The sequence below is a fragment of the Saccostrea cucullata genome, unplaced genomic scaffold (genome assembly GCF_032062105.1).
Source record: "Saccostrea cucullata isolate Sc308-1 unplaced genomic scaffold, CSIRO_AGI_Scuc_v1 ctg3893, whole genome shotgun sequence".
In the NCBI taxonomy this organism is placed as follows: Eukaryota; Metazoa; Mollusca; class Bivalvia; order Ostreida; family Ostreidae; genus Saccostrea; species Saccostrea cuccullata.
The window spans coordinates 39,393-60,318 of record NW_026935539.1 but is presented as its reverse complement, the minus strand read 5'-3'; the positions used below and the strand labels follow the sequence as shown (position 1 = coordinate 60,318).

The 20,926-nt window shown below is 33.6% G+C and overlaps 1 protein-coding gene across 1 annotated transcript; it reads right to left on the bottom strand.

Moving 5' to 3' along the window:
- Positions 1–449: 449 nt before the first annotated feature.
- On the bottom strand, positions 450–2,624 carry LOC134243186 (uncharacterized). Its single transcript, XM_062725411.1, has 3 exons — positions 2,217–2,624; positions 1,563–1,736; positions 450–710 (listed from the first exon to the last, which is right to left on the bottom strand). The coding sequence occupies exons 1-3, from the start codon at positions 2,512–2,514 to the stop codon at positions 484–486; spliced, it is 699 nt and encodes a 232-aa protein (XP_062581395.1). The 5' UTR covers positions 2,515–2,624; the 3' UTR covers positions 450–483.
- Between the last annotated feature and the right edge of the window lie 18,302 nt (positions 2,625–20,926).

Sequence of the window (20,926 nt, the reverse complement as noted above, 5' to 3'; positions counted from 1 at the left end):
AGCAAAATCGTCACGCTGACACGTGACTCTCTTATAGAGAGAAAGCACGTTTTATTTCCCTGTAATTTGTACGCGCCGGTAAAGTGCGACTGTCCTTTACTTTCAAGGTTTTTTATTTTAAATGTGCTTGTCAGTATTCTTAGGAATTTGCACCTTCCAGAATTGTTTAGACATAGCTTCATGTTTGTTTAGAATATTTAGCTATGTTAGCACCCTTTCTTACCATTTTTCAGACAAGTAGTATTGTTTTTGAAAGGGGGCAGAAAAATTTTCGTCAACTTATCTTAAAAACATATAAAAATTAATTCTTAGCCAATAAGAATGCATGATTTTATAATTCGTTTTCAGTAGGATTTCAGTTAGAGATAAAAAAGATAATCACTAGAATAAATTAAATTTATTTCATATTTTTTAAGTCAACAGGATCAGGCTTAAATCTTTATTATACAGGCTAATTATAAAATCCTTGTTAAACAAACTTCACTAGAAATTGATTTTTTCACACATGTAACAATAGTGAACAGCCGCTGCAGCATCGACACATTTAAAATCTCTATCACTTATGCTCCTCATGTGAATTTCTTCAGTTTTGTTGGATTGAGACAGGGAACAGACATCTGGTATCGGTGAACCATCATGAAATTCCCACTGTCCATTTTCTTTTACCCCTTGTACCCAGATATGAATAGTTTCATTGACTGCATATATTCCTTTAATGAATGAATATAGGAATGATATGATATTCAATTTAATCAATGATTTAATCATGATATGATGATTGACAATGTTTCCAGTTAAATTCCTTTATTTAAAATTCATTTAAGTACTTAAAACAGCATTGTATACTGACTCATGAGAAATGAGACATAGAAAATTTAATCATATCCAAGACTAATTCAAAATAAGGTGATCTTTGAAAGTCCAATTTCAATGGAAAATATCATCTACCCCTTTCTTCAAGAGCTGGAATTATGGATGATTTACTACATGTTTATAGCGCTGGCATTAATATAATGCATCGATAACCTGAACTGTTAAATGTACATGTATTAGACAAAGATTTTATGGCCAAATTGTCATTAATCATGGAATTAAATGGGTGCAAAATGTAATCGGGAACTGATTGATTGTATATTGCTTAACGTCCCTCTCGAGAATTTTTCACTCATATGGAGACGCCATCACTTGCCGATGGAGAGCTGCAAATTTTGTCCTGTACTCGGCACTTAGGACCAAAGCGCAGGGAGTGATCCTTTTCCTACCAGCGCCTACTGCGACACGGGTCCTCGGTTTATGCGTTCTCATCAAAAGGACCGGTCTCTACGTCCCACAGTGGGATTTGAGCCCGCGACGTAGTTTTGACTCCTTACTTCGCGACTCTAGAGCAGACGCTCTAACCACTGCGCCACGCGGGCGTCTAGGTGGAAATTGATAGTTAGTGTGCGTATTTCTATGGAAATTATTAAGAATGAATAAATAACGGTTAACTAGAAACAGTAAATCGTTGGCATCCTTTCATACTTATTGCTAAAATTTTTCACTCTCGATATATTTATTCGTACCTGCAACATTTTTGAAGATGTCATACTTTGCTGTCGTATCAATTCTGATTAGGTCACCTCCGTCTTTTTCACAATTGACAACAGCATCCGGGTACCTAGTTAACGTCGGTACGTACTTCAGGCAGAGATTCAAGTCATAATATTGAAGCTTGGTATATCCAGACGGACAAAAGGCTGTTAAATAAAAGAAAAAAAATGAAAAATGAAAGAGTTTCTTTAGAAGTAGTAGTTGTTGTTGTTCTTTATTTGCTTGTATTTGAACTAATAGAGGAGGTAGAAAAAAGTGAAATAGTCTTTCTTGTACAGTAATAGTAACGTTACATGTACAAACTCCATCAGTCAGAATAAATAAACTGTCTTTTAACATGGCCATAATTAACCGGGTAGCAGGGGGTGTCTCTCCTATAATTTTGCCGATATTCAGAATACTATTGAAAACTTAGCTACTATATGCTGATGCCCTCTCAATAAAAAAAATACTTGATGACGTTTTTTTTGGTAGTAAAGAATTTGTTTTAATTTGATAGTGCCCCCTCCAAACTGAAATAGCTTCAAACAGTCCTGTTGTTAAAAAAACTACATGATATAAAATAATAGAAACTTTCTTACATGGCAACGAATTATAAAAACAATTTTAAGACGGATTGGACCTACCAGGTACGTATGTTTTCCACTGTGTACCACTCATAGAACTCCCATTACCAGGAGATTCATCACAGCACACACACCGCAGATCAACGTCATCATGACTGAACATGTTGAGAGAAGGTAGATTCATCAAACAAGTTGAAAAACAATAAAGCGTATTTCTGACGTTTTGGAACTCTGAACATGAGCTTGGAGGATTGGCGTCAATTCTAACGCCAAAGTGTCCGAACGTTGCCTCTGGTCTAACCGTTTTGCATAAAAAGCCAAGATATGAAAAGCGCAGAAAGTAAAACGCACGGTACATTTTTAGATATGATTTCAATATGTACGGTGTGTCCGGTATGCCCTTTCTTCAATAGAGGGATAATTTTTAATTATTACCTAGACACGTGTCTCTCTTTTCTAGTATCTTTATATACCTTTACAACTTTCCTCCTCATTAAAAGGAGAACAAATTTGCTTAACGTGTCGATCGTGAAGCTTTTTTTAATAGGTTAGTCTTAATCTTTTTTATTGTGTAAAAGAATGCACCTCAGATAAATTTCAATCCTAAAAAGATCAATTATTTTCTTTATTATAATATCTTCATCTGGAAATTTTAATTGGAGTGTTTTCCGATGCTTAATACATTTATTTGCGTTTAGGTTATAAACAAACAATTAAAATGAGCAATTATTACCAGTAAATGCTGGTTATCACCTTGATAAGTAAACTTTTAAGCTATCCGATCCATAATAGCCTCAGATTTAATGAATCTGAATGCATAACGGCTATATACTGGCTGAAAACTGAATATATGGAGACATAATCTTCATATTTTAGTCTCAAAATGTAAGAGCAGAATGTGTCATAATTTTTTGCCCTGACCCGTCCTTTAAGAGTCATCCCCCTTTGCTTTTGATCAATAAAATTCATATTAAAAAATCTATCTGGTGAAAAAAAAATTTAATTGTTTTTCTATTCTTAATAATAATATGCATCTATCTACCGAAGCATTTTTGATACTCTTAAGAAATAAGGTATCATTTAAAAAAATATATCTGGATACAAATATAGAAAATTAATTATGTACCTTGAATTTCATAAGAAATTTCTAATTCGAAAAGTAGACCTTTATGCCAAACTCTATCAAAAGCCTTTGAAATATCACAGAAAATGAATCTAACATCTTTGCCTTTGTCTAGATTAGATATAATTGTATTAAAAATTTCCACTAACTGGTTCACAGTTGAGTCATTTGGTTGAAATCCTGACTGGTACTTTGTTAAGATATTGTTTGCTAATATAAAATTGCACAAATATTTAAAGAAATTTTTTTCCATAATTTTGTAAACAGCACTACTTAGTGAAATTGGCCTGTAGTTATTAACTAAGTCAGGACTACATTTACCCTTAAAAACTGGGGTAATATTAGCTTGATTACACACATTTGGTAAACGTTTTAATTCAAATGATTTATTAAAAAGTTTAACTAGTAGTTTACAAATAGAGGAGGAGAATTGTTTAAGAATTTTTGGTGTTATTCCATCTGGATACCATCTGGGCCAGGAGGCTAATTTACATTTAATTTGTTTAATTGATCAGCAACATCTTGTTCAGTGACAATTATGTTTTCAATTGTTACTAAGGGAGGACCAGGACTATGCTCAGGTAAGGTTTTACTTTCATCAACACTAGAAACTTTTGAGTAAAAATTATTTAATACTTCTGCCTTTTCTAATGGATGAAGTAAAATTTGACCATTTGATTTTTTAGGAGGCATAGGTTTATGTTTGTTAGAAAGTTTTGCAATTGATTTCGTAATTCGCCACCTTTTACCTGGTGGTATTTCTTTTAGTGAGTATTTGAGATGTAAGTGTTTCTTTATACTTTTCTTTTGCATTTCTAACCATAGAAATTACTCAATTTTGCAGCTCTCTGAAGCGACACCATAAGTTTGGGCAATCTTTACGTTTTGCTTTTCTGTGTATACCTTATTCTTAGACGTATACTATTATTCATAAGTGGTTTATCTCGTAGCCTAATTGTGACTGCCTTTTTAGGTATATGTTTATCCAAGATACCATCATATGTGTGTAAGAAGTTATCATATATTTCATTTATGTTTGAGGAATTAAAGACTGTGGAATCCCAATTGACTTTATTAAGATCATTTTCTATATTTATAAAATTAACATCATCATAATTTCTTATAGTTCGCTTATAAGCATATTGTTCGAAAGTTTTGTTTTTTATATCAAAACTAACTGGTGAATGAGTACTACAGAATGGAGATGCTACATATGCTACTTGATAATCAGTCGTCTGCTGTAATGGTACATGTACTCCTTGATCTCTCAGCTGCCTTTGATGTCATAGACCACACAATACTTTTCCAACGTTTAGAGACATCTTATGGCATTGGTGGAAAATCATTAGCGTGGATAAAATCATACCTTACTAACTGGTAACAACGTGTTATCATTGGAACGGAAACGTCAGACCCTTGCCATCTTCAGTTTGGTGTACCACAAGGATCCGTTCTGGGACCAAATCTTTATAGTCTTTTTTCTAAACCAATTGGAGAAATTTGTCGTCAGCACGGTTTCAAATATCATTGCTATGCCGATGACACCCAGGTGTACATGATGATAAAATCTCGTGAAAACAGGAACAACTATCTTAACCGACTTGAAAATTGCTTGCAGGACATAGGAACCTGGATGTCGACTAATCTTTTTATTTATTATTATACACAATTTATAAAGCGCTAAATATAATATAAAATTACTCTAAAGCGCTGTACATAAAATATAAGCTGTAAAATAAGCATAAAACATAAAAATTACAAGCACTATAGGACTAAAAATACAAGTCAAAGCCGTAAGAATACACATAAATAAACTTTTAAAAGATTACAAATTAAAGCTATAAGAATATACATATATAAACTTTTAAAAAGATAAGAAATATTTATACATGTTAATTGCTGTAATGTCCCATATTATAAGATAATTTAAATTTAAAAATTTAAAACAAATAAGAGTAGCTTCTTAGGAATAATCTGGGTATGCAGTAGTAAATAGATAAGTTTTTAATAATTTTTTAAAACGAATAAAATTTCTTTCCAATCTCAAAGTTTGAGGAAGACTGTTCCACAATGTTGCACTAGCCACGTCGAATCGCCTGTCGCCGTATGATTTAGTCCGCGCACGCGACTGAACAAGGAACATGGAGTTCTCTGAGCGTAGAGATCTTCTAGGCGTGTAAACCTGAACCAGTTCTTGTATATATAGTGGTGATGTTCCGTTTAAAGCTTTAAAAGTCTGTAGAAGCAGCTTGTATTGAATTCGATGTTCTACGGGGAGCCAATGTAGGTTGACTAACACAGGTGTTATATGGTCATGTTTCATTGTACGAGTAATTATCCTGGTTGAAGTTTTGTTAAGGAACTGGTGCATATACCGTATAGTAAGGCGTTGCCATAATCTAGACGAGAGGTTACAAGTGAGCATACCAAGGTCTTACAAGCACTTTCTGATATAAAAGGTCGAATGCGTCCAATATTTCGCAGTTGATGGTAACAGGACTTGGTAATGTTTCAAATATGGTGATCAATCCATGTTCAGCACAGAATCAAAGAAAACACCTAAATTTTTCACACATGATGAGACTTTAATTTTATTCCCGTCAAAATTGATGCTAACTTCATTAAAATGATGAATTCTGTGTTTTGGGGCAAAGATAATAAGCTCCGTTTTTTCTTGATTTATCTTTAGAAAGTTAGAGCGCATCCAAGAACTTATATCGGAAAGGCAAGTTTGCAAACGAGATGCTACGTCTAATAATCTTCTTAAATTAAACCAGGACAAAACCGAATTGATAATTTTTACAACGAAATTCCAATCCAAAAATGTGCCAGTTTTACAACTTAAAGTTGGAGAAAGTGACATCAAAAGTGTAACGTCTGTACGTAATCTCGGCATCTACTTTGATAGCTTTCTTACCATGGAAAAGCAAGTAGCGTCCATCATTAAAACGTGCAATTATCATCTCCGCAACATTGGAAGAATTAGGAGTTTCATCTCAACTGATGCATGCAAGACTCTCGTTAACTCCCTGGTTACATCTCTACCGGACTACGGAAATAGTATACTATTTGGGATAAACAAGAGCTTCGTGGAAAGGTTATAAAAAATCCAGAACAATGCAGCTAGACTAATCACAAAGAAAAGAAAAAGAGATCACGTTACTCTGATTCTCGCTGACTTGCACTGGCTTCCAGTGGAATTCCGCCCGAAGTACAAAATCCTTTTATATACCTACCTTGCAGTGTATGGATTTGCTCCCGAATATTTACAGGAACTAATTACTATCCGTAAAACTAACCGTACTCTACGATTGGACGGAAGTTTGCAACTCAATTTACCGAGGGTGCGCACCGGGACATGTGGTTAAAGACAAATTAACTATTCTGCAGCCCATTTATGGAACAGTCTCCCGGTGCACATTCAACAAGCCAAATCAGTCGAGTGTTTTAAAAGAAAACTGAAAACCCATTTTTAGAAATTAGCTTTTGATTAACTTTTTAGATCTATCTATCTAGTGATTTTTATTTGTTTTTCTTAACCATTAGATTTTTAATTCATTGCAACTGTATTTTTGTTTTCATCATTTTTAAGTGATAAATATATATGCAATGTGCCAATGTTTTATGTACATGCCATGTAAAGCGCCTTAGGGTTATATTTTTATTATATAGGGCGATATAGAAATTCATTATATTATTATTATTATATTATTACATATACATTATCATTACATATACATTATCTTCAATACTTGGATTATTAGTGAAAACTAGATCTATACATGTACCTCGGGTAGAAAAAAATTTGTTGATTCATTAATCAGGTTTAATAAATTACTTTGTGCCATACTTTGTTTAAAAACATTGTTTCCACTGCTCAACATATCAATGTTAAAGTCATCCATGAGAAAAACTGGGATGGACTCATTAAATACAATAGCAAGTCAATCAGAAAGACGCTCAAAGAAGGCGACAGTTGAATTAGGTGGTCGATATATTAAACCAGGTAAAATTCTCTTATTATCTTTGTGGTATTAACTGAATAGTCTGCACGTTCTGGGCCCTACTCCAGCTTGCTAGAGGTTCACGGCGAGATACTTTTTGACTTGGCGCCGCATAAGGAGCGTAGGGACGTTAACCGAAGCTCTAATTTGTAGGAGTACTTGGGCCCCTGTGTATTCTGTTGGGTGGATCCCTTCTTACGAGTATCTTGTTCTGTTTTTGAGGCAAGTTTTTTTTCTACTGATCAAGGGAATCCACGCACGTCTTATGTACACTTCTTTAGAAAGTTTATGTAAAGTTACCTGCCTTCCAAATGAACCAACCCTGCCACTAAAATTATGACATTTCGTGACACAACAATAATATTTCCCCATGTTTTTCTTCGCTTCGTAAGCAAGCCTCGCGAATATAAAAAAAAAACATTTCAATTCGTTGGATAAAGCCAATATCAAATCACACAATATAGATATCCTCTATATATGTTGTACAGGTACATCTGAAGTTTGACTCGATTGATGTGGGGGTACTTGAATGGGCGTCGTGCACGAACGATCTTTCAAAACCTTCACTATACGTTGGCCGAGTTCCAGCTTGTTGCCACTCACTTTTATGTGATTTACTCGCAAAAATGTTTGTATTTGAGATTTCTGATAATTAAGTTTGTCTTTTACCGTGGTCTTGAATGATAACGCCAAATCTGTGCCTTCATTACGAAGTGGTTCCATCGAATCGTTTGGAATATGGCGCTATGGAACTCTTTACTGGAAGTGTGCATACCGTCGCGCAGGAACGATAACCCGTATAAGCAAACATTACGAAAGGATGGAATAACTGATTCTTCAAATTTAAGTACACTTTTTATCTACGCATGCCAAATGGTTGATTTATTTTCGTACAAATCAAAATTCAACTTCCTGTTTATCCATGCATCTCTGTTTCAAATTTTTGTTGCATTTTTCTCAACTGCTCATCGCTGATGCTTGAAATTTTAGAACACTCTTTGTCGAGGCACATAGTAGGATTTATTTTTGTGCAAATCTACTCTTTGAGTATGCATTCAATATGATGGAATTCCTTTTCTGGAAGTGTTTTTTCAGATACAGAACAGGGGTGTTTCTAGTGGTCATTCGCTCACAGACTTCTTCTAATCGTGATTCTTAGGGAGGAAACCTAAGTCTGCCCAATCAATAGGCATGTGTACAAAGTAAATACGCTTCAATATTCTACTAAAGGGTTTACAGTAGACATGACCGATCAACTCAACATGGAAGGTTTCTCCAACTAAGCACCTGATCCCAATTTTCGGCATACCTAGGATGATTCCGTTACCTTTGTCAAACAAGAAAGGGGACATGAATAATAACAAACTGTAAAGCCTGCAATCATCAAAAATCAAATTTTATTTTCAATGAAATTAAAGATACCTTTTTTGTTATTGCTATAAAAAATATATTATTTTGTTACTTAGAATTAATTACTAATTCATAATTGACAAGATGGTAATATTTTTTTTATTAAATAATCAAATACAGTTAGTGATTATGCATTCTAGTCATACATGTATGTTGAGCTGCTAATCAAGAAAGGTTGTGAAGAAGGATATGGAGATAACGAACAGTATTCAATCTCAAAGTCCATCAAACAATACAAAAGAGGAGCAAAGCAAACACGGACCTCCGGAAAATCAAACTGGGATCAGGTGCCATGGAGGAGTAAGCATCTTCTGCTCACCGGTCACACCCGCCATGTCCCCTTTGTCATGATCGGGAAATAACGGAAAAATCCGTCTTCAATTCAGTGTATAAACAATCTAATTCAGAGAATTTGTGTCCCCCGCATGTGAAGCGAGAGACATACCACTAGACCCCGGAGCCTCGTTTTCATGGCGAAAATTATATACAAATATTAAGTCACATACATGTATATATTCATGTTCGATATATTGCCAAAATTTAACACAATGCATGTTGTCTAATTTAACCTTTATTAAACAGTTCTAATACACCCCTATTAATGTATTCGGAACCTTTTATTTTTCGATGTTCTGCAAATTATAAAACCCGATAAGTTCAGAGTAGCTCTGGCAGTGGCTCTGGCGAGAGTTAGCGAGACTTCAGCGAGATAGGGTAAATTATTCACGGAAATATGGTTAGGAAGTGACTAGCACGTGGAGACATGGTAAACAGAAAAGTTATATTGCGTTTCAGTTTTTACCACCCTAGAATCAGCTGATAATGTCTGTAGAAATGTACTTCAATCAATCGATCTCTCTAACATTCATTCAAATTTAAATAAGTATTCTCTATAATACAATTTTCTGCAGTCATGAATTAAAATTTCTTTTTGGAAAAAAAAATTTTGCATGGGAACCGGGACTATATTTTTGGCGACAGATTAGCAAATGAAGCACTAGCATGATTTTAACTGACCAATCAGCTGAATGAGTATTGCATTATGGGTTACTACGAATACTACAGGAATTTTACGCTTGAAAAAAGGAAAATCTTATTGTAAATAAAAAAGCATTTTTAAAAATATAATGTTCATGCTCATAATGACAAACAATTCATTTGTTAAATAAACGGTGGAAGTCTAGGTTTCTAAAAGTCGTACTGCAAAAGCGATTTGCGTCTGTATTAATTCCTTTGTTGTACTATCGGTGAATACAATTGCCAGGTGGATTCCCTGGCCAAACACATGATCACGAACGTAAACAAAGTTTTGTCCATTTAAATGCATAAGAGATGCTGCTCGTTTTCCTTACCCTTGAAGCGCTGGTGTTCTGAACTAGACACAAACTATATTTTATTAAACAATTGTTTCCAGTAAACAATAAATTAAAAACGCCCGTAACATCTTAAATAGTTTCTTATCTTTGTATTGTGTTCTTAAGAACATTTTTTTATTACTTTGTATTCCATTTACATGATCATAGATTGACCTGAACCATGTGTTCGAAGTAAAATGTAAAGATGTATTTGGCGTAAACGTTGCTATTCATTCCAACGATTGGTCAGTTGCTTGTGGTAAGATCCTCTGTGCGCATTTATAACAATAGCCATATAAGGCAAACAAAGGTTTGTCAGTGTAGATAATAAAACACATTTTTACCAGCGAATCGGTCACTAGTGAGCTCTTATTTTCGCCGAAAAGTATGAGATATATTGTTATTTTAACACCCCTCCTTTAGCCACCCCCTTTCTGTTGAAAATCATGAAAGTCTTTCAGAAAGGTCTGGAAACATTTATTAAGGACATGTTTTAAAAGAAACAGGCTATAGCAATATCCTGTTTACTGCCAATTTTATTTATAAAACCGGTTCTACCCTATAACCTTTGAATATATCAACCTAGACCACGTGTCTTGAATTTAAATCACAATAATATTAGTAGGGGTGAATAGATGTAATAAGAATATAAAGTCCGCTGAGAACCCGTTTTATACGTAACAACTCTCCTTCATGCCCCTGTGCTAAAAATACACGTCATACAATCAATACTAATAAAATACACGGGGCGGGACACTTTGAGAGGGGTGAGAGAGAGGTCCTAGGGACTTTTGGTATAAAATTACATTGCAAAAGCTCGACATCCTCTTGAAATATCGCCCGAAAAAGATAGCGTTACACACAAACAGAATGTATACATTTATGACCTTGAAATTTGACCTTTTGACCACAAAATCAATAGGGGTCTTCCTTAAGCCACAGGGAGTTGTTATGTAAAATTTCATTGCAAAAGCTCAAAGGGTTCTCGAGATATCGCGCGGAAACGAAAGTGTTATAACAGACATAATTTGCGAATTTATGAACATGACCTTTTGACCTCAAAATTAATAGGGGTCTCCTTTTGTCCATAGGAAGTTGCTATGCAAAGTTTCATTGCAAAAGTTCAGAGGGTTCACGAGATATCGTGTGGAAACGAAAGCTTTACAGACAGACAGAAAGATGGACGGACGGACGGACGAACAGATCCAAATTAATATCCCCCACTTTTCAAGCGGGGGACAATAACGGGCTAACAATCAGTTTGAAAAACGTCAGTCAGCATTTGTATCAATGGTAAATTGTATTTGCTGACAAGGTCATTGTTTTGACCATAGAATTTATGAAATGATGATTTTAAACTAGAGTGTTCATATTGTTGTTTCATCAACCTTTTTTGTCAATAATTTACCTTGTTTTAAAAATTGTTCATACGTATAGCATGCACATGCGTACCGAATCAACTGAGATAAATACACTTCGTATGCAGGAGATGAAGGTATTTTGCTGCATAAGAATGGGAAGTTGACGATAGAGAAGTAAAATTTATTACGTTTATCATAGAGCATGGTTGTTAGATTACCATTAACGTCTTTTTTTAAGTAAATTATCCAAGTATGAAACAGATATTACAAACTCTGTGGTATTTTTTATCTCAAGCTTTAATCTTTGTTAAAATTTGAAATAATGCATCCAATATCAATTGCAAAAAGATCAACATTCTGTTTTCATAGGGAAGTTTAAATGAAGTAAGTTTTTTGTGCGTATTATGTGCAGCCAGGGGCGTAGCCAGGGTACTTTTGATGTGGACGTCTGAATAGGCGGGGGGTTTGGGGGCCGCCTTAAGACCCCCAATGGGTCCAGGGCGAAGCCCTGTGGGGGTTCAGGGGGCGAAGCCCCCGGAAGCTGGTGAATTTCCGACGATTTTGATGTGCATATTTGAACCTTTTGATAGCATTTTTCTTTAACTTTTTTCAGTTTGTTACGCAGGCACTTTGGGGTTTGTTCTTTCCTTGTACAAAATGCGGACAGTCACTCAAAATAGAGAAAGGATATGTTCAATAGCTTTGTTTGACGAACCAACGAAAACAATTTGACTTTTGAAGCAGCTCGACAAAATACGTATGATTAACATACGGCAGTTGGTTAGAGTGGATAACTGGTTTAGACAGACAGCATAATTTACTGATAGTCAGGCTTACATTAATATTATAAATACACCTCTAAAGATTGAAAATAACAAAGATAGAAGAATTCTTTTCAACTCATTTTCTTGCACATTACCCACGTACAATGTATACATTTAAAAATGAAATAATGTTCATTAATATTCACAAATCTGGTATCTTTAACTTTTTGAAACTCTTTACGAATGTAATTACATTTGGGGAAAAAAACCTCAGCAATATTCGATAGTAAACCTCGCAAAATCTTGGAAAATCTTTTGATTTCAGTGAGATGTATACTCTCGTATTTTCCCCTAAGACTGACTCTTGATTTTCATTTATTTTTTTTTTATCGTTAATTCTAAATCGTTTCTAAGTATTTTTTTTATTTAAAAAAAAATTATTTTCTAATATTTTGCAAAAATGATTGGAACGCTTTACAATATTACGCCTGTCTCTCTCTTCCTCTCTTTCTTTTCTTTTTTTTTTTAAATGATGTGGACGTTTGTGCGTACAAACGTACGCCTGGCTACGCGCCTGGCAGCCTTGTTTTTTTGTTTTTTTTTTTAAACAAACATGTGATATGAGTAATTATTTAAAGCTGGCAATAATCTTTGTAAGCATAAGGTTAACGATGGTTTTTTTTAAATGTTCCTTTGAAGTGGCAACAAAATACAAGAGATTAGGATTGTCTTATCCATTACAATGTACTTGTATACGTTTCTACCTTTTTTCATATTTTCTGAATTCATTTCTAAAATTAGTATTAAATGGTCATTAACTACACAATGACTGAATTACAATACGCATAGCATACATGTACATGGCGAGAATCACTGAATACGGTATTTATCTCTCTCGGTTGATTCGATAAGCAAGAACATGTTTTACGTATGAACAATTTCTAAATGAGGTAAATTGTTGACAAACAAGTTGATGAAACAAGAATATCAGCAGTCTCGTTTAAAGTAATCATTTTGTACCTTCTTTGGTCAATACAATGACCTTGTCAGCAAAGCATTTTATCATTGAGTTATATGCGAATGACCTCTTTCATACTAATTGTTAGTCCATTATTTATGTAATGAAATGACGTCGGATCAAAGAGCGCACGACGGATGTGGCTGGTCAGCAGGTGATCATCACTCCCACATGGCATTTGATCCCTATTCAGATGTTTATGGAGGTCCGTGTTTGCTCTGCTTCTATTTTGCATTGTTTTGTGGAATTTTGATCTTAATATTATTCGTTACCTCCGTACGTATGTTTCATAAATAAATCAGTTTTATATTAAAACTTATATTGGTAAAACATTGTTTACCACTGAAAACTGCGAATTTGATTGATTGCAACAATTTGTAAATTGAAATCTGCAAAGTGTAAGGCGCGTTAAGATAGTCCATTCAAACGTCGGATGTGATTGGTGGATAAGTACGCATCAGGTGGATACATCTCTCCTACGGAAATATATCGCTTTGCAAAATGTTCTCCTAAAAGGTTTCTTTACTTGTCTAAGTTTTCCTTGTAAATAGTTTTTTATTACAACCTTGTGTGAGAAGGCTTTGAAAGCAGGAACAAATTCGGAATAACTCAGATTTTAAACGTATGATATTTGAACGAAATTCAAATAAGATCACATGACTGAAGCAGCAAGATGGTAGAACACCCTTGATGTCTGAGTTTTTGTGCGAGGTGTGAGCCGTCTAAGGAATTCCGAGTTGTTTGTAAACAAATGTTATATTGAAGTCATTTATAATGCTTATAATTTATAATCAAATTCAAAGCTGCTTTTACAGTCAATTTCAAAAATGCGTCAAAACAAATAAAATGTACACTCAATATGTTCCCCTAGCGAAATTAAAAATCACATTTAATTAATCGTATTTTTAATTACTTTTGAATTGAATGCTTTAATGTTCAGTTTTTTAAAAATATTCATATAGTGCAGATAGAATGATATGGTCATAAAGCACATGCATTATCACGCGTTCAATGCTTAAATTTGAATATACTTTGTATACATTGAAATACGTTTTTAAAGTATAAAAAAGGGTACCAAAAGGGAGTTGGGGAGCGTTTAGGGAACGTCTGTAAAGGTCCCCGTTACAAATAGCTCTAGTTTAATTTTAGGTCTCATATTTTCTTTGGACAAACTTTTCACGTATGCGCTATTTTATCCATATCTCCGATAAGTGCGTCAATATTCTCATTTTTTATCTGTAAGGCATTTTTCTGAAAGTCTATTTCAAAGGTTCAACATGACAAACCATGTTGAATACGACTAAAAATATTACTTTTTTGTACACATGTACATTTGTCCGAATGCCCTAAACGCATTGAGAAAACAGCGAAACCTACATGAACGTACATATACATTACGTTATACTGGTATTTACTTTGAGTATTTTGCAAAAGTCTTCCTAAAAATACAATTTAATACAATTTCGAATCTTTAAGGTAGGATTCTTCTCTGGTTTCTGACAAGATGGAATATCCAAAGTATATCTGTTGATATATCTTATATATTTAGATGTAAGAAGTTTAAAAGACCATATTTTTCTTTCCTCATCACAATTATACAATTTTAAATAGAAATGATAAACAGCGCTTGAAAACTAGCAGGGACTATATTTTTGGCGGAATGGTGGCGTATGAAAATATCTTCTTTCTGCTTCTCAAAATTATAATACAAGATTAAATTTAGTTATAAATTTTACGCAATCAAAGACAAGACGAAATTTTCAAATGTAAGTTGAATTAATAAAAAGGGACTAAAGTTGCAAAATATATCAAATAAATAAGATTTTTCACAAATACTAGAATTATGTTGGCTTTTAGATGGTTCAAATCTTAGTACAGATTTGAGACAAAAAATCCGTAAAAGGTGTTATTTCTCTCTTATAAAATGATCAAAACTTTTACTTTTTGTATCAATTTGTACCTTTATATGAGAACTTTACTATATGTGAAAATTAGAAAAAGTTAAATATAGGAAACATATAAAAATAACTAATAAATCCTAAAAATTTAAGAAAAGTAGAGGAAATTCGGATTAGCTTATATCCATTTTATTTAAATTATCCATGTCAATTTGGTAATATCACCTTAAATGCCCTATATGGTAGTAATATGGTAGAAAAACATTCCTTTTTTTGAATTACAATTAGGGATCGCATGATTGGAAACAGTAATTTTTTATTCTTTATGTCCTGGGAAAAAGTAATGACCTTTACCTGACCTTGCCTCTAATATTAATTTAATCTCACTGATACCATCACTTAGTGATATTGTCCTCTTGATTCTGTGAAAATTTCATTAATTTTTAGATACAAGAAATGTGAGAAGAATCCTACCTTAAAAACCAATTTCTTGTGTTCAAAAATTCCCGATAAAGTTATGAAAAGTGAAACTACGAAAAAAATTCTTTAAAAAAGGCGTTAAATCCTCCACTTTATCCATTAAGACTTACTATCACTCGAGTACGTCTACCCTGTGAAATTGACAAAACTAATGTGAACGAAGTTTACGTTTTCCGTGGAAATATATATACTGGGGATGCGTACTCCCTGTCGGGGCCTCATCTACAGAACTCTGGCGGAAGTTTTTATGCTGCACAGTTATAAAGTGGGATGACCTATTTTTGATTGATCGTGTCACAAATCATTTAGAAAACTCGACAGGTTCTGTATCATAGACACAATTTTGGGGGTGGAGAATCGTGCTACGCATTCGTCTACCCCGAAATTTGTATCCACGATACAGAACCCGTCTCGTTCTCTAAATAATACTTGTACTTTGGCTTATTTAAATCACTTGATCACATTTATTCCCGTTTTGCAATCAAATAAGAAGGACTTACAAATGTACTTTTATGTAGTTTTATTTAATTCACTTCGCTCTATACATGTAAATAGTACTTAAGATTGAAAACTACTTTGTTATATCAAAGTACTGATTTGATATTTAAGCAATGAATAATTATTCCCTGGAAGATATAATCTCATAACTGCAACGGTGTGTTGCTAACACGCGTTATGAAAATTTGCTTGCACAAACCATTGTAGTCATGAGTCTATATCTTTCAAAAAACAATGATTCATTGCTTATATTCACATTTTTAAACTTTCTACCTTAACTGCAAATGTGATTTCTATTTAAAACCCTATGTATTATCCTTCGTGTAAGCTAAAGTTAATGGATCAGCCAACGTAACAGCTTCTGGTAAATTTGAGCGTGATTTTTTTTATTCTCGCTTGTGACGTTGCACTTCCTAGGCGTTCAACGATTATGACGTCAAACGAAAACGCATGCTTTAACCTCTTGGAACCTTATGTGTGTTATGGTGTTTTGAGTGACCAACAAAAATTATTTTTTCAACTTTTGAATTTTGGTATCTTTTAAAAGAGAAAGACGGGGGATATTACTTGACAAAAGTTGATACAATTTATGGACAATTTTTTTTCAAGAGGAAAACGAATATATTTTTTCCGCGATTAGAATCGGACATTGCGGCTTTAAATGAAAAAAATAATTATTTAGGTTCATGATTTATTACTATAACAAATGAAATGATTTTCGACAAATTGGTTACAACAAGCAAACTTAATATGTTTACAAAAATATAACAACTTGAATTTTTTATAAAAATTAAATATGTGAACAAATGTATTTGTGAAACACTGATGCCCCCGTATGGCAGATCAGTAGATTATGGCAAGGTTTCAATTTTCTCGCATACATGTCAACCTTCAAAGGTCAAGGTCAAATTTGTTAGTACCCAATTGAAGGTCTTATCACACAGAATACACCTCTGAAATATGAAAGCCCTAGTTTAAGAGTTATAACCAAGGTAAAAGTTGGTCAAACTGTAAGGTCATGGTCAAAAATATTTATATAAACAAAATACGTTCAAAGTCAAAAATATGAATAGGCCTACTCACTTGAAGGTCTAGTCACCATGAATACAGATGTGAACACGGTCTGTTCAAAAGTTATGAGCAATATCAAGTGTGATATTTAGTCAATCTCATTATGGGGTGTAGAGACGGATGAGAGCGTCTAAAGCAAGGTCCCGTGTCGCAGTAGGTGCTGGCACAAAAAATATCTCTCCCTGCTAGATGGCTATATGTGCCGAGTATAGGACAGTATTTGTAGCTCTCCACCTGCAAGTGTGGAGTCTCCATATGAGTGAAAATTTTTCGAGAGGGATAATAAACAACCAATCCATCAATAAATGTTTGTTAAATGCCATGATCAAGAAGTAAATTTTCGTGGTATCCAAAGAAAGGTTAAAGATTTTCTTGACAGACAAACAGACGGACGGACAGGGCAAAACTACCGTATATCTGGGGGTTTTCCGCGATAATCTATTTTTTGCATTTTTTGCGATCATTTTTAATTCGCAAAATATAAAACATTTAGAAAATATGTCACTTAAAATGTGACATAAAAACGTTAACATTTTAAACAAAAAATCTTCAATCGTAAAATAAAAAGTACGCAAAATACAAACTGTACTAATCTTTCCCTTTTTCGCAAAATTTCCAAAACGCCAAAAAAAAAAAACAACGGATATACAGTATTTACCGCCTAATTTTCGATAACGGGTAGCGTATAATTTTTTTTTTTGGGGGGGGGGGTTGATAACTAGTTTATAAAAACAAAAAAAAAAGTTTTAACACATGTGTTTTCTTAAAGTGGGAAAAAAAATATATGCAAATATTTGGTGTTTGATGATACCTTGACAAATGAGATCTAGTGTCAAATTTTACATGACGGATCTCATCTGCATGCCTGTCAAATTTGTCAAACAAGTGGACCACATGCTTCACATCAAATAAGGCGTTTATAAGCAAGCACTTATTCAAAATATATTGTCGACTCGGCGTTAAACAATATCAAATCAATCAATCAATCAAAATATATGCTAAATTAATCAGAAATATCCTTTGAAGAAGTGCTTCCCGAAAAAAACTTCAATTGTTGTACTGCAACTAAGAAGAATGTATTTGACAACTTAATAGCAAGAGAAAATATATATATTTACACGGACATACACAAGTAAATTTGAATTAAAAAGTACATGTAAAGTATCTTCTTTTCTCGACATTTACGATGAAACATACATCAAGATATACGACAATTAAATATTTGTTGAACAAATGTGAAGCATGCATAAAAATGTACTGCAATTTAAATCTGTTCATTTACTTGACCTGCTCAATCCAATGGGTAAAAACCCAGTGTGAGCATTTGTCATGGTTATCATCATGACGATATGCTTGTACTTCTCTCAACCCATGATCTTTCATGTAAATGAATCTACCTAAAAACTGTTTAGTGCACATCATAAAATTACCATCCTCGAATCTGATTACTTTCCATTCCCCCTTTTCATTTGGAAAATTATTTGTTCCTCGAATTATAGAGAATTTTCCAATGATTACGTACCAAGAATGCTTTTCCGATTGGATATGAAATAAAACATTGTTTTCTGAACAGCTGCTGAACCGAAATACAGTACTTTTATCGTCATCTGGATGAAATGTTCCCCAAATTGTTCCAATAGGATTTTTTGACATGATAGTCCATATATTTGGCGTTGATTTTGGAACTAATTGAAAACATTTATTGTTTAACTCTTGGGTGAGGTTTTGAATTTCCCAACCTTTGCTCTTAACAAATTCTCCGATCAATGGATGGGACGATGAATTGAAATGAGCCAATAAGAAAGCAGCACGATATGGAGGACTAATAAAGATGTTAAGTATTGACTTCACATTCCTATCATCTTCTTCGATAATTTTTTTCAAGGCATAAAATGTAGGAGGCAATGTTGTTTTATTAAAAAAGTTAACAGTCCACCTCGATTTCTTCCAGTATAAAGAACGAACATTGAATATAGTCGAAGCAGGAATGATCCACGTAGAAATGCAATGACGGCGTACTTTTCTATCAAACTGATTAGTTTTTTCGCCTCAGAGGCATCCCGTGTTGTTATTTTCTCTTCTATCCGATCTTTCAAAATTAAAAGTAATGGTGATCCTGTATTGATTCCAACGGTTGACATCATTATGTTCAAGTCAAACTCACCTACATCTTGCTTGTTATGCAAAGATGCAAGAAAAGTGTCACAGATTTTCATTTTTTGTACAGTTCTTTCCGTTTTATGCTGTAAGAGAAAACAAAACCTGCACCCTGAATCACTTTCTGCTTTCCAACAACAACCACATTAAATACAACTTCCCGAGGTAAGAAAATTTTGGACGTCATGATTTTTCCAAATCTTGGAAAGAAAGTCTGTTGCTATGTGTAACACTTCATTTGTAAAGTTGTCATAAGTATTAGGATCTACAAATAAAGCAGAGAAAACGGGCAAAATTTTCAGAGCTCCAGTTACAACTTGGGTGGCTTCTGTACTCCTTAAAAGCTTTATTAAGCTGGCGAAGGTTTGAAAAATCAACAACCTTTCATGGCACTGCTCTCTCCTAATACTCTCCTTTAAAGAATTGCATACTGTAAGCAATTGTTCTGCTTCTTCGGTATTTGAGGAAATGAATTCTTCAATGGCATTAAGACTGGCCAGAGCAGACTCTGTATTTCTCTCGAACTTTCCGCTTCTCTTCATCGATTACGTATATTTCAATATAGTACCACCTAAAATAATAATAGAAAGCATTTCATGATAGCCTTTCACGCTTATTTTATTTTAAAATTATTTTATTTAAAAAATGGTTTGTCTTGAAAAATTACAAACTTGGTTTGTTCTTTATTATACGTTTCACATTACGATAGGCTTATTTTTTTATAGTCAACAATACACTGAATCATTGAATTTGAACTAATTTTTAATAAGGGTATGAAAAAAGTATAATTATAATGCATGTATTATCTATCAAACATAACATTTTTTAAATTTTCTGATTAGTTGATGTTTCGAGTTTTTCAAAGCGCTCGAAGCCAACATTTGTTAAATTCTTCTTCTTAGCAAAAATAACTTATGATAATAAATTATGTGTTCGTTTTTAGCTCTACTGGTCAAAGACCAGAAGAGCTTGTGCAATAGTAATGCGTCCGGCGTCCGTCTGTCTGTCTGTAAACAAGTTTTCAAAAGGCTACTCCTCCTACAGTTTTTGTGTGATTTCTATATAATTTTGCTTACAAGTATACAACAATAAGATACATAGTTCTGTAAATAGGTTTTTGATTTCGATGAACGGTGTTGTCGTGGTTATTCAAAATAGAAATTTCAGTAAAAAACATTCAAAATGCTACTCCTCCTACATTTTTAGGCTGATTACAATAAAGCTTTGCACACAAGTAGACTACACTTAGATACATAATTATTTGTATCGGTTTTTAATTTCGATGAACGGTGTTGCTGTGGTTAATAAAAATAGAAATTTCTGTGAAAAACATTCAAAATACAAACCTCCTACAGCTTTGAATTGATTTCAATATAACTTGGCACAAAAATAGACTACACCTAAATACATAATTCTGTCTATCGGCTCTTGATTTCGATGAATGGTGTTGCCGTGGTTACTAAGATATAAATTTCTGTGAAAAACATTCAAAATGCTACTCCTCCTACAGTTTCGGTCTGGTTTCAATATAACTTGGCACACTGCTTTTCTTAAATTTTAAGTTCAAACTGCTACTTTTCTCTTCCTTTATTATAAGTACAAACCAGTAGAGCTACACGCTCGACAGAGAC

Coding starts and splice junctions, on each gene's coding strand:
- LOC134243186 (XM_062725411.1), bottom strand. CDS start 2,514: ATGTACCGTGCGTTTTACTTTCTGCGCTTTTCATATCTTGGCTTTTTA. Junction 1,737..2,216: donor GTGGAAAACATACGTACCTG/GTAGGTCCAATC, acceptor TTTATTTAACAG/CCTTTTGTCCGTCTGGATAT. Junction 711..1,562: donor CATCTTCAAAAATGTTGCAG/GTACGAATAAAT, acceptor CATTCATTAAAG/GAATATATGCAGTCAATGAA.